General features: G+C 49.5%; 1 protein-coding gene across 3 annotated transcripts in view; it reads right to left on the reverse strand.

Moving 5' to 3' along the window:
* EZR (ezrin) overlaps positions 1 to 5,139 on the reverse strand; it is a 45,848-nt gene extending 40,709 nt beyond the window's left edge. The window contains exons 1-2 of one of the 3 annotated variants that reach the window (XM_019967651.2): positions 4,997 to 5,139; positions 3,690 to 3,777 (exon numbers count right to left, since the gene is read on the reverse strand). In XM_019967651.2, coding sequence (XP_019823210.1) covers positions 3,690 to 3,701 — 12 coding nt within the window. In that variant the 5' untranslated portion in view covers positions 3,702 to 3,777; positions 4,997 to 5,139. The other 2 variants (XM_019967650.2, XM_070796458.1) reach the window with 2 other exon arrangements.
* Positions 5,140 to 13,215: the final 8,076 nt, after the last annotated feature.

Below are 13,215 nucleotides of genomic sequence, written 5' to 3' on the forward strand. Positions count from 1 at the left end.
GGGGGAGGGCGGGGGGATGAGGGAGGTAGAAAACATATCCCTGTTAAAATCCTTAATGGAAAAGAATACAAAGTCTCAAGAGGCAAGGGCATCTCAGAAATTATCTGACGACTCTAGCACAGGGCAGGATTCCAAACACACTTTCAGTTGTTCTACTGAAGGGAGTTGATCTACTTGTACATTAGAAACTTCCTTATCGACACTTCAGGGCTGAATGGCTAAGGCATCACGGGTGCCACTGAAAGGCAGCTCGGGCTAAACTTCTCAGAAACAGCTGAGAGCTTGGCCCTGACACAACAGCCTTTTCATCCCTAAGCCTGACTGCAGCGGCTTTCCTTCCTGCCGCCCCGTGGGTCCTCTGTCACAACGAGGAAAGAGGGTGGGGGAGCGGGGAGGAAGCAGGAAGGGGAAGGAGCCCGTGGGTCACCTTCAGTCGACCGTGGGCACACGAGGCAGGCTTCCTGAGCCACGGCCCTGAGCACCCAGTCCACGCCTCTCCCAGATGAGAGACACCAACCAGGCCAGACCGGCCAGCTGGGCAGAGGCCGTGGTGCCTTCTGGACCTCAAACCATCCTCCTTGGCTGTCTACCCGTCACAGCCCAGAGCAGCTCTGGGAAAAGCAAAACCAGACGATGGACCGCAGCCCTGCAGCGCCCGGGGGACCAGCCCAGGGGACTGAGCAAGACTCCTCAGTCGGCCTGCCCAGTTCCACACTGGCTGGCTTTTCTACTCAGCTGTGTCACACGTTACCTAAGCCTCTTTCCCTTCTGGATGGCTCCCAGGGAGTTTTCCAGGTCCCCTTCCCAGTGTCTGCCTGAGTCTGGGCTCGGGTCCCAGACTGTAAGCTCCCTGAGGACAAGATCTGTTGCAACCATCTGCGTGATACTTTGTGCCTGGCACCCAGAGACGGGGCCAAGATGCTCTCTGAAAGCAGACGTGCAGTCTTCCTAACGAGCAGTATCAACAGAAAAAGCAGCAAATAGATATCATTTCCTTTATGTAATTGTTTTGCGAATAGAGTCACCATCCACTGACTATTCAGACACAATCAAAAATACTCTGCCTGCCAAATTCAAGGGGTCAGAGGCGGCCCAGATCCTGACTCTACAGCCAACTTTACGGTTTGCCCTTATTCCTGTTGTTAAAAATCACCATGGGAAGTCACCTACCAGAATTCTTGGTTTGGGCTTGAATAATAGGAATCGATAACTGTTCCAAGGACACACCTGCAAAGCTTGCTGATGATGCATCCACTTTAACATCCAGGGAGGGAGCAAAAAACAACAGTAACAAAAACTAGATACACTCTAACAGCCTTAGAGGGCCCATCAGCCAGTAAGCTCTTAAGGACCTGCAGGTGGCCCTCATGGGATTCACATGGACAAAGAGTTAAGTGTATTCATTTTACAAGGCAAAATCTCCAAGACCCTACTCCACCAAAAAGGTAGGAGGTAGAAACTTCCCATGGTCGACAGCTGTGGCTCATAAAAGGACACCTCACAATTCCACCTGCAAATAATTGTAAAAATTATATAAAACATAGTCTTTCAGAACCTTACTCTGAGTTACTGCGACCCTAACATACAAGGAGGTTACAAGTCAAGAATGGCTACTACTATCCTTCCTGAAAGAATTCAACAACTACTTTGTCAGAAAAACATTGTTAAGTTTCTGGTCCATCATAAAGGAACTTTAAAGCCAAATGAAATGAAAACATACCTGCCCAAAGAAAGAAGAGAGCCTTAAAAAGCAAGGCCATTCCCACACACGGCACAAGGGTGGACTCTGCGGACACCGTGCCAAGTGGAATGAGCCATCCCAGAAGGACAAATGCTGTGCAATCTCACGTGAGGCACCGAGAGGAGTCAAAGGCAGAGAGACAGAAAGGAGAGGGGCGGCTGCCAGGGGCTGGAGGGAGTGGGGAAAAGAAGTGAGTGTTTAATGTGCACAGTTTCCGTTTGGAACGAGGAAAAAGTTCTGCCGGTGCGTGGTGGTGACAACTGCACGACAGTGTGCACGTACTTAATGCCCTAAACTGTACGCTTAAAAATCCCTGAGACGGTCAAGTGTACGTCATGTAAACTCCACCACTAAAAAACAAACAAAAAACACACACGCCAGGAAAAGAAGACTTTATGAGAAACAAAAGTAGTGACTGATAGGAGACGGGTATACCGACTGTTATCTGAGTGATATTTTAAAAGCTGAACTCTCAACATCTTTTCTTTAGTGAAAGCCACAGACCAGGAGCGGTAAGTTCCTGATTACTGCTCTGAGTAACCAGTACAGGGCTATGCCCGGAGTAAAGCTCTATGTTTAGGTCCGTTTTACACCACAGGAACTGTAAAGCCCGAAGGTCATGTGCCAACTACCAACTGGAAATGAAAAGAATTATTCAGTGTAGGAAAAAAAAATTGTCTGCATCGTGAATGAATCATCTTAATGATGTAACTGAGGCGAAACCTCTACTGGCTTCTCAATCTGTTAGCCTATGAACATAGTAATTTATTTAACCTAACAGTAAAAACTTATAAAGAACTCCTTTCAGAGAATCTAAAATGTGACGGTAGAAAACAAAACACATAAGCACTGACTACAGAACCAACTCGTTTGAAAAACTAGAAGGTTTCTCATAAACTCCATACGTATATGAAATTATGTATGTATTTTATGTATGGGGTGTATTTTCATAAATTTCATAGGAATCTTATTGTAATTTTCAGTGAATCCAGATATTCTCGCCACTGGGATTCAAAACTCCAAAAATCTTCAATTATCTCCCCAATTATCTGGTCACCAGTTCACCTGTGTTCAAGCTGGTGTAACAGATACCACTTGCTAAGAAACGCTGGTCACAAAGAAGCTGCCTTATTCGCCCAACTTAAATGAAAGCCGTATGAAGCCCAGGCTGGCCACCATCCCACCAGAGAGACAGATTCAGGCGACATAAATCAGATTCGGGGAGAGTGGGGGTAAGAGGTGCGGGCGCAGCAGCGCTCGGGGGTCAGCTGATGTTTCGGAGGTGCGCCAGGAGCCTGATTATCAAACTCCTGGGCTGCCTGCCTTCATCTGCAATTCAAGTTCATTACCAAAGCCCTCTCCGAGATAGGAATCCTGCTGCCACCAGCAAATTCCCGGGTTAACAGAGCACGGCTTCAGTAGGATGAACTGGAACGAGGCTACCCCCAGAGAGTATCCCCTCCACCCCCCCTTTAAAAGAGAGCGCCAGGGGAGGAGTTGGGGCTCGCCTGCTCCCAGACCCGGGAAGGCAGCGGGCGCGCGCCGTGGGAAGCCACCTGCCTCTCCTGCGACTCAGGCTCCTCTTCGGGGAAGAAAACTTCCAGGTTGTCTTAGGACAGGGGTTTTCCACCGCCCGAAGCCGTCTAAAAGGCATTCGGATTTTTCTCAAAGACCCTAACCCCCAAGGCGCGGTGGCGGAGGGGGCTCGCAAACAAAAGGACCGTAGAGAGAACAGCATCGCAATCTTGTTTTCTCCAAGAGTTCCACAAAGGGATGACGAGGAAGAAAAGAGCGGAGACGATCCCCTGCTCCTGCCCTCTCGTCCGCCTAGAACCTTATTCTACCCCCCCCCAAAAAACCCCAAAAGCCCCAAACCTCGCCCAGATAACTCCGCTTGAAAATCGTGCTCAACACATCCCGCCCTGCCCACACACACCCGAGAACTTACCGGTTTCGGCATTTTCGGTTCTGGACGGGTTTTCTCGCCTTCCTTGGAAACACGCTCTCCAGCAGCAGCTGAAACGCCCTTTCCCGACCTGCAGGCGGAGGAAGCCCTATGAGCGTGCCCAGCAGTCCTCCTGCCGCTCCCGCCGCAGCCGCCCCGAGACTCGGCGCCCGCCCCGCGCTGCCGCTTAAGAACCGGCCGGGCGGGCGCCGGAATGAGTCACCGCCCAACCTGCAATTACCGCGGGCCCGGCGGGCCCAGCGCCGAGGGGGCGGTGGGGGCGCGGCGCCGGGGGGCGGGGCGCCGAGAGGCGGGGCGTGGGCGGAGCCATACGCCATGGGGCGGAGCCGGAGGCGGGGCCCGGGCGGTGGGAGCGCGGCGTCGGGGGAAGGAGCGCAGGGGAGGGGTGTGGCCAGGGGCGTGGCCCTGCGGGGGCGGGGCGCGGAGCGCGGGCGGCGGGGAGCTCAGAGGAGAAGACAGGAGGGGAGGGGAGGGGAGGAGCGGGGCGGGGCCGGGCGGGGCAGCTGCTGGCTAGGGGCCTGGGCTGCTGGGAGAGGGCCGGGCCGGGTCGGGGCCGGGGGAATGGGGGGCTGTCTGCCGAGGAACTTCTCGAGGCGCCCCGGAAGCCCGCGGGATCCCAGAAGACGGCAAGTTTCACTTTGTGAAGCAACCGTTTGCCCCAGGGCTGAAACCGCAACCGTCAACCCTTTGAGAAATACTTTGTGAAAATGGTCCCCGCCCGGACGCGGGCGCGGGGGGCCGGGGGCGCGTTCACGCAGCCCGGGCTCCACCGGCGCTCCGGGAGAAGGGCCCGAGGGGCCAGGCTGGGGCGCGGGAGGTCGCGCGGCGGCCACGCGGGCAGCCTCGGCTCCACCTGCCGCGTGTGTGGGCCGCGCCAGGGTCCTGCCGGTCCTGGGCTCCCGCGCCCACTGCCCCGTCGGCCGGGCGTCCTGCGCCGCCACACCTGTCGTCCTGTTCCGGCCCCTCCGCCGAGCGCGCGGCGCGAACCCCGCTCCCGCCGACCCGGGCCGCGCCCCGCTCACCCGCGGCTCCTGCAGAGGACGGCTGCGCTCCCCGCGATCCGTGCGTCCGAGCAGTGCACCCGCGGCCCGCGCTCCCGAGAGTCCCCGGCGGGGCGGGGCCCCGGGGCCGCGCCCCTGCCCACCCCGCCCGGCCTGCGAGGTGCGGCTCGCGGGGAAGATGGCCGCGGGGACCCGGGGAGGGGGCGCCCCCCGCCTCCCCCACCCTTGGAAAGACCTCCCCTCAAGACTTCTCTGCCCTTCTCCTCGCCCTCGGAGAACTTTGCCAACCTTGACTCAGCTCCCGAGGGTGGAGGAGAGGTGCGAGACCGTCCCGCGGTGGACCGAGGGAGTGCAGGGATGTGTAAATAAGCCTGCTGGGGCCGGAAGGCTGCCGCCGCGGAGGAGCGGGGCCTCTCGGGGTGCGGCTGTCCCCGTGGTCAGGTCATTTTGTCGTCCTCGACCCCGGCGCCGAGACGGGATAATTTTTGAGAACCGGGGACCTGGGCTGCTGTGTCTCCCCGCGCACGTGGCCGCCTCGGCGCTCTGATTCCGCGGAGATGATGGGCACAAGCATTAGAAGGCGCTCCATAGCCCAACGCTCTTGGTTAAAGGACACCCTTGTGGCCTCATTTGACTTGATTAACTCAAAGTTTATGGGGGGGGGGGGGGGGGCGGAGGATAGAGAAGAAATCTCCTTAGAAATTCTGAGAATTTTTTTTTTTAATTTTGTTTTTGCAAATGGTTCTCAAAAGGATTTAAACACACACACGGACCTTGGTGGCCATTGGGATTTGTTGCGCAGCGATTAAGAGAGCTAAGGAGAGCACCGGTTCTCAAAGCCTGCTTCCCAGACTAGCAATAACAGCATCACCTGGGAACTCGCAGAAATGGAAATTCACAGCTACTTCCCAAAACCTACAGAATTAGAAACTCTCCGCCTGGGGCCCGAAGTCTGAATCTTAAAGCCCTCCAGGTGATTGTGATGTAGGCTAAGGGTTGAGGCCAGAGATTTTCCTGAATTCCTTTCCTGGTCTAACTCCCTATTTGAGTTGAATAAGTTATTTAACACTTTACCATTTGTAAAATGGCATAATTATGGCACCTATTTCATAGAGTTGTTATGAGGATTTAAGGAGTCAAGGACTTCCCTAGCGGTTCAGACGGTGAGACCCAGATTCCATCCTTGGGTCAGGAAGATCCCCTGGAGAAGGGAATGGCAACCCACTCCAGTAGTCTGGCTTGGAGAATCTCATGGACAAAGGAACCTGGTGGGCTATAGTCCATGGGGTCACAAAGAGTTGGACACCACTGAGTGACTAGCACAACAACAATGAGTGGATACATATAAGATGCCTAGAACAGTGCCTGGCACATAGTAAGAGTGCAAGTCTGTCCTGGTACAGAGAGCAACTAGTGACTCTGGGCAAACACTAAATGGTAAGAGTCTCTTAGGCGATGGCACCCCACTCCAGTACTCTTGCCTGGAAAATCCCATGGATGGAGGAGCCTGGTAGGCTGCAGTCCATGGGGTCGCTAAGAGTCGGACACAACTGAGCGACTTCACTTTCACTTTTCACTTTCATGCATTGGAGAAGGAAATGGCAACCCTCTCCAGTGTTCTTGCCTGGAGAATCCCAGGGACGGGGGAGCCTGGTGGGCTGACATCTGTGGGGTCATACAGAGTCGGACATGACTGAAGTGACTTAGCAGCAGGATAGAGATACTAGTAGGACCCACTTCATGGGATTGTAGGGATTGAATGAGGTAATGTGTGCAAAGTGTTTAGCACCATTCTGGCCTCTTAATGCCTATCCTCTCTTTGGGATGGACTGCTTTAGGGATAGCCCTTGTCTCCTATGACCCCTTCCCCCACCCCTAGCTGCAGGTCCAGGGCATTTCAGACATCCAGGTGAGTAGGGAGGCCTTTTTTGAGATTTGGTCCTCTATTTGGGCAGGTCTGTTCCCTCTGAAAAAGGAACTTTTAAGAAGTGAAAATGTAAAGGGAACTGCATTAGTAAGGTAACTGAAAGGTATTTAACCTAGTGATAAAACTTCAGGTTGGACATGTCATTCCTCCCATGCTCTATCTCCACCTCTTATCACTGCCTGGAGCCTTGTTAGTCATTTTCGGTCCCCAACTATACTGATAGGATATGCCTCTAATTTTTTTTTTATCTCACCCAGGTTACAGTATTTTGTTTTAACTGGATGTTTGAAATAGCAGTAGCCTAATACCTTCTGGAGCATTTCTACACTTTACCCTTCAGGGGAATACTAAGAAATGAACTGACCTGTGGCAGTGTTGTAAAAATGAAAAAAGATCACAGGTTTTAGAAGCACACAGAGCCAAGTAAATTCTGGTTCCAGCTCACAAGCTGCTCACTTTGGGCAAATCTCTTAACCTGACTGAGCTCTTACCTCTCCATCTGTAGGCTGGAGATAATGTTTATTTCATAGTGTTCTTGTGTCACTGAGTCGTACAATGTTAGCATTCAACTAACTCAAAGGCAACTTCTAGGTATAATTTTATGGCATAAGTTAAAATAGTACTTTGTAAATCAACTATATTTCAATTAAAAAAAATCTACATGGGGAGGGAGGAGGGTTCAGGATGGGGAACACATGTATACCTGTGGCGGATTCATTTCGATATTTGGCAAAACCAATACAATATTGTAAAGTTTAAAAATAAAATTAAAAAAAAATCTACAAATAATGCTGGAGAGGGTGTGGAGAAAAAGGAACCCTCCTACACTGTTGGTGGGAATGTAAATTGGTACAGCCACTATGCAGAACAGTATGGAAGTTCCTTAAAAAAAAAAACTAAAAATAGAGCTACCATATGACCCAGCAATCCCACTCCTGGGCATATATCCGGAGGAAACTGTCATTCAAAAAGATACATTCATTCCAATATTCGCTGCAGCACTATTCACAATAGCCAAGACATGGAAGCAACGGAATGTCCATTGACAGATGAATGGGTAGAGGACACGTGGTATGTGTGTATGTGTGTGTGTTTATGTGTGTGTATATATTTGTGTGTGTATGTGTTCAGTTCAGTTCAGTTCAGTTGCTCAGTTGTGTCCGACTCTTTGTGACCCCATGAATCGAAGCACGCCAGGCCTCCCTGTCCATCACCAACTCCCAGAGTTCACTCAGACTCACGTCCATCAAGTCAGTGATGCCATCCAGCCATCTCATCCTCTGTCGTCCCCTTCTCCTCCTGCCCCCAATCCCTCCCAGCATCAGAGACTATTCCAATGAGTCAACTCTTCACATGAGGTGGCCAAAGTACTGGAGTTTCAGCTTTAGCATCATTCCTTCCAAAGAAATCACAGGGCTGATCTCCTTCAGAATGGACTGGTTGGATCTCCTTGCAGTCCAAGGACTTTCAAGAGTCTTCTCCAATACCACAATTCAAAAGCATCAATTCCTCGGCACTCAGCCTTCTTCACAGTCCAACTCTCACATCCATACATGACCACAGGAAAAACCATAGCCTTGACTAGATGGACCTTTGTTGGCAAAGTAATGTCTCTGCTTTTGAATATGCTATCTAGGTTGGTCATAACTTTCCTTCCAAGGAGTAAGCGTCTTTTAATTTCATGGCTGCAGTCACCATCTGCAGTGATTTTGGAGCCCAAAAAAAGAAAGTCTGACACTGTTTCCACTGTTTCCCCATCTATTTCCCATGAAGTGATGGGACCGGATGCCATGATCTTCATTTTCTGAATGTTGAGCTTTAAGCCAACTTTTTCTCTCTCCACTTTCACTTTCATCAAGAAGCTTTTTAGTTCCTCTTTACTTTCTGCCATAAGGGTGGTGTCATCTGCATATCTGAGGTGATTGATATTTCTCCCAGCAATCTTGATTCCAGCTTGTGTTTCTTCCAGCCCAGCGTTTCTCATGATGTACTCTGCATATAAGTTAAATAAGCAGGGTGACAATACACAGCCTTGACGTACTCCTTTTCCTATTTGGAACCAGTCTGTTGTTCCATGTCCAATTCTAACTGTTGCTTCCTAACCTGCATACAGATTTCTCAAGAGGCAGGTCAGGTGGTCTGGTATTCCCGTCTCTCAGAATTTTCCACAGTTTATTGTGATCCACACAGTCAAAGGCTTTGGCATAGTCAATAAAGCAGAAATAGATGTTTTTCTGGAACTCTCTTGCTTTTTCCATGATCCAGCGGATGTTGGCAATTTGATCTCTGGTTCCTCTGCCTTTTCTAAAACCAGCTTGAACATCAGGAAGTTCACAGTTCAGTATTGCTGAAGCCTTGGAGAATTTTGAGCATTACTTTGCCAGCATGTGAGATGAGTGCAACTGTGTGGTAGTTTGAGAATTCTTTGGCATTGCCTTTCTTTGGGATTGGAATGAAAACTGACCTTTTCCAGTCCTGTGGCCACTGTTGAGTTTTCCAAATTTGTTGGCATATTGAGTGCAGCATTTTCACAGCATCATCTTTCAGGATTTGAGTATATATGTGTGTGTGTATGTGTGTGTGTGTGTATTCTTTTTTATGACTGAATAATATTCCATATAAAGAATGAGAAATGATGCCATTTGCAATAATATGGATGGATCTAGAGATTATCATACTAAGTGAATTAAGCCAAAGATAAATATCATATGATATTGCTTATATATGGACTCTGCTGCTGCTGCTGCTGCTAAGTTGCTTCAGTCGTGTCCGACTCTGTGCGACCCCATGGACTGCAGCCTACCAGGCTTCTCCATCCATGGGATTCTCCAGGCAAGAACACTGGAGTGGATTGCCATTTCCTTCTCCAATGCATGAAAGTGAAAAGTGAATGTGAAGTTGCTCAGTCGTGTCCAACTCTTCGCGACCCCATGGACTGCGGCCTACCAGGCTCCTCCATCCATGGGATTTTCCAGGCAACAGTACTGGAGTGGGGTGCCGTTGCCTTCTCCCAATCAGGAGGTTAGGATTAACATATATGCACTGTTATATATGAAATAGGTAACTAACAAGGACCCACTATATAGCCTATAAGGGAGAAGAAGCTGAAAACGAAGCTGAAAAGTGTATATATATAAACTTAACTGAATCATTGTGTTGTACACCCGAAACTAATGTGATATTGTAAATCAACTGTATTTCAAAACAAAAGTATAGAGACAAGGAATGATCGCAAAAATGAATGGTCACTACAGAAATTGGAAAATTATATCAATAAGCTGAATCAACTATTAAAACAGCACTTCATATTTTGCATATACTTTCCTTATGTCTTACATTACTGAAAGCATTAAATCTTATAGTACATGTTACTTACTGTACAGGTTTTTATCTCCCCACAAAAACACTTATACTGTATCTTATGTTTTAAAAGGACTTTCCAAGGGTAACTTAATTTCACCTATGTTAGAACCTAAGCCCCTCCCCAACCACTGCACCCGCACTTCATCCCCGCAACTTACACACAAGACTGAACTCCATGGAATCTATGCCAGTTGCTTTGGACTGTGATGCTGAATCAGGTGTGCCTTAGACTCACTAATGGATCCTCCTCCAGAAAACACGGGACAGTAAGTCTCAGGTGAGCCCGGGGATCTTGCCTTTAACAAGTCTCCAGGTGAGCCTGGAGAACCACTAACATAGGATGTGGCAGGAACTTGACAAATGGCACTTACCTTGCCTCACCCTTCACCCTTCTTTTGTGAAGTTATTCCCCTGGTTTGTAAGTCATGGTTTTGTTCACATATGATAATCAGTACCGTGGAAGGAAGTGAAAAATCCTGAAGCCAGGAGTCTTAGATACCATTCCCTACTCTCTTTAGACTAGCTATTGACCTGGTACAGCTTGTGCTTCATTTCAGGGTTTCGGTTTTTCAGCCAGAGGAAGGAAATCATACATCTACACGTGAGCCCAGCTGAAAGGCTGTTTGTTGCTAAATTGCTCGGAGTTATTCAGGCAAGGTGACAGGAAAGTGAGTTAGGGTGGCCCTCTCAGAGGCTGTAGACACAGACAAGCAAGAGATCTGTCTGCACAGAACATCCACTTCTCCTGGTCCCAGACTGCCCGTCAGCCACCTCGGAACCTGTCTCCATGCTGGTGCCAGGCTAATCTCAACCAAGAGCAAGCTCACACATAGCGTGACAGTTTCTAGCCCCTGTTACTTCTAAAGAACAGTCAGTAGGCAACAGGGAAATAGACTACCCTTGGTGAAATAAGGATTTGTGTTATCTGGCAGGACTCGATAACCTTGGGTGAAAATTCAGGACAGTAGGTGAAAGAGCGTAAGAATGAGTAAGTACGGCCTGCAAGGTGGTCACCCTGCCCTGTGCCTAGAGATCATTTTGGTAAAGAATCTGCCTGCAAGGCAGGAGGCCCAGATTCAATCCCTGGGTCAGGAAGATCCCCTGGAGGAGGCTGTGGCAACCCACTCCAGTCTTCTTGCTTGGAGAATTCCATGGACAGAGAAGTCTGGCCAGCTACAGTCCATGGGGTCGAAAAGAGCTGGACATGACTGAACAGCTAGGACACACACACAGGACAGTAATCTAGAAGACACTTGGTACAGTAATCTAGGAGGGATGGCACTGTTTATGTAATCTGAGTCTGCTAATAATTCTGTCCAGCAGGTGTTCTGTTCTGTTTCTTTGGCTTACTTAAAACCTTGCGTAAATAACCTTAGTAGTCTTTATGTAAAAGAGTACTAATGACAGCACTTGTTTGACTAATAAAACCCCACATGTCATAGCGTCTTTTATTGTTAGTTTTCTTGTATTTGATCAATTTAGGAGTTTTTTTTTTTTTTTTTTAAGTTTCCAGTTTACAGCCATGTTGTAAGATGAAGCAATGGACAAGGAGGACCTTGAACATTATCTACTCAGATACCCACGTTTAACAGAGAAAAGAGCCCCACAGAGGTTCAACTGCCTACATTCCTACCCAAACTTCTCTTGTCAAGACAGCCCAGGGACGGCGTCTTGCCAAATCAGCGGGCCAGACTGCTCTATCTGATCTTACGCCTCTCCAAGCAGACTTGGATACGTGGAGCACGCCCGGGGAACATTCTCCTCTTGGGGTTCTTTTTGCTCCTCGCCCCCCCTTTCCTGGTTCCTCCCCGAGGCTGGCTCTCCTCCCTGTCACTCCTCCCCCAATCTCTCACTGCAGGCGTAGCCCGGAGCTCAGGTGACTCAAAGTTCATTCCTTGCCCTTTATCTATGGACCCTCTCTTCCCAGGTCCTCTCAGCTGCTCCAAGGCTTAAATGCATCTCTAGCCCCAACCTCTCCCCTGAGCAACAGTTGTGTACTTTGTGTTTCCAGTAATCTGGATTTTTTAAAAACTACCCTCCTTCCAACCTTCCCGTTGGCCCTGAAGCTAGAGGTCAGGTTGAATTCCTCTCTTTGCCTTGACCCCACTCCATCCTCTGTGCTTCTGATCCAACAGCCCCATTTAAGAATATATCAGATTGAGTCCGGAGAAGGCAATGGCACCCCACTGTAGTACTCTTGCCTGGAAAATCCCATGGATGGAGGAGCCGGGAGGGCTGGAGTCCATGGGGTCGCTGAGGGTCGGACACGACTGCGCGACTTCCCTTTGACTTTTCACTTTCATGCATTGGAGAAGGAAATGGCAACCCACTCCAGTGTTCTTGCCTGGAGAATCCCAGGGACGGGGGAGCCTGGTGGGCTGCCGTCTATGGGGTCGCACAGAGTCCGACACGACTGAAGAGACTTAGCAGCAGCAGATTGAGTCTCTCTCCTGCAGTGAATTTCACAGTAAAATGCAGACCCCCTTCCTTGTCCTCTTTCTTGTCTTCCTTGTCCCTGGGTGGTCTGGCCCCTTCCTGCTTCTCCAGCTCTGTGTCCCTTCCTCCCCATCCTTGATTTCCCCCAGCTGCCCACCTCAGGGTTCTCGTCCTTGAGGTTCCCTCTGCCTGGAATGTGCTTCCCACGTCTCTGCCAGCCTGGCCTTTCTTAGTGTTCCAGTGTTTTGCCCAAAAACCCCTTCCTCTGACAGCACTGCCAGCTCCCCAAGTGGAGTGCTGCCCCTGGGATCACTCCATGCCACTTTACCTGATCTACTGTGTTGAGAGCACTTGGCATTCTCTGCTGTAGACTCGCTTGTTTGTGTCTTTTTTTTTTTTTTTTTCTGTCTCTAGCACAAAAATCGAAGCTCCTGGCTGTCTTAATTCATTGCTTACCCTCAGCAGCTAAGACTAGCACCTAATGGTTGTTCAATAAATAAATGAAAGAATGAACACTGCTAGTTAGTACAAAAGCCAGGTTACATTACTCAGATTAGTTTTCCTTCCAACATACCACACCATCTGCTGGATTGCCGACCATGGAAATGGCTCACTAACCTAGATGTCAATTGTTAAAAACACCACTGAAATCTAGATGACAGGAGGAAAAAGAACACATTAAAAAAAATCCATCTGTTTATAAACTTTCAAGGGTTCTCTTAAAGTTTCAGTTCAGTTCAGTCACTCAGTTGTGTCCTACTTTTTGCAACCCCACGAACTG

Source organism: Bos indicus, chromosome 9, assembly GCF_029378745.1.
Source record: "Bos indicus isolate NIAB-ARS_2022 breed Sahiwal x Tharparkar chromosome 9, NIAB-ARS_B.indTharparkar_mat_pri_1.0, whole genome shotgun sequence".
NCBI lineage: Eukaryota > Metazoa > Chordata > Mammalia > Artiodactyla > Bovidae > Bos > Bos indicus.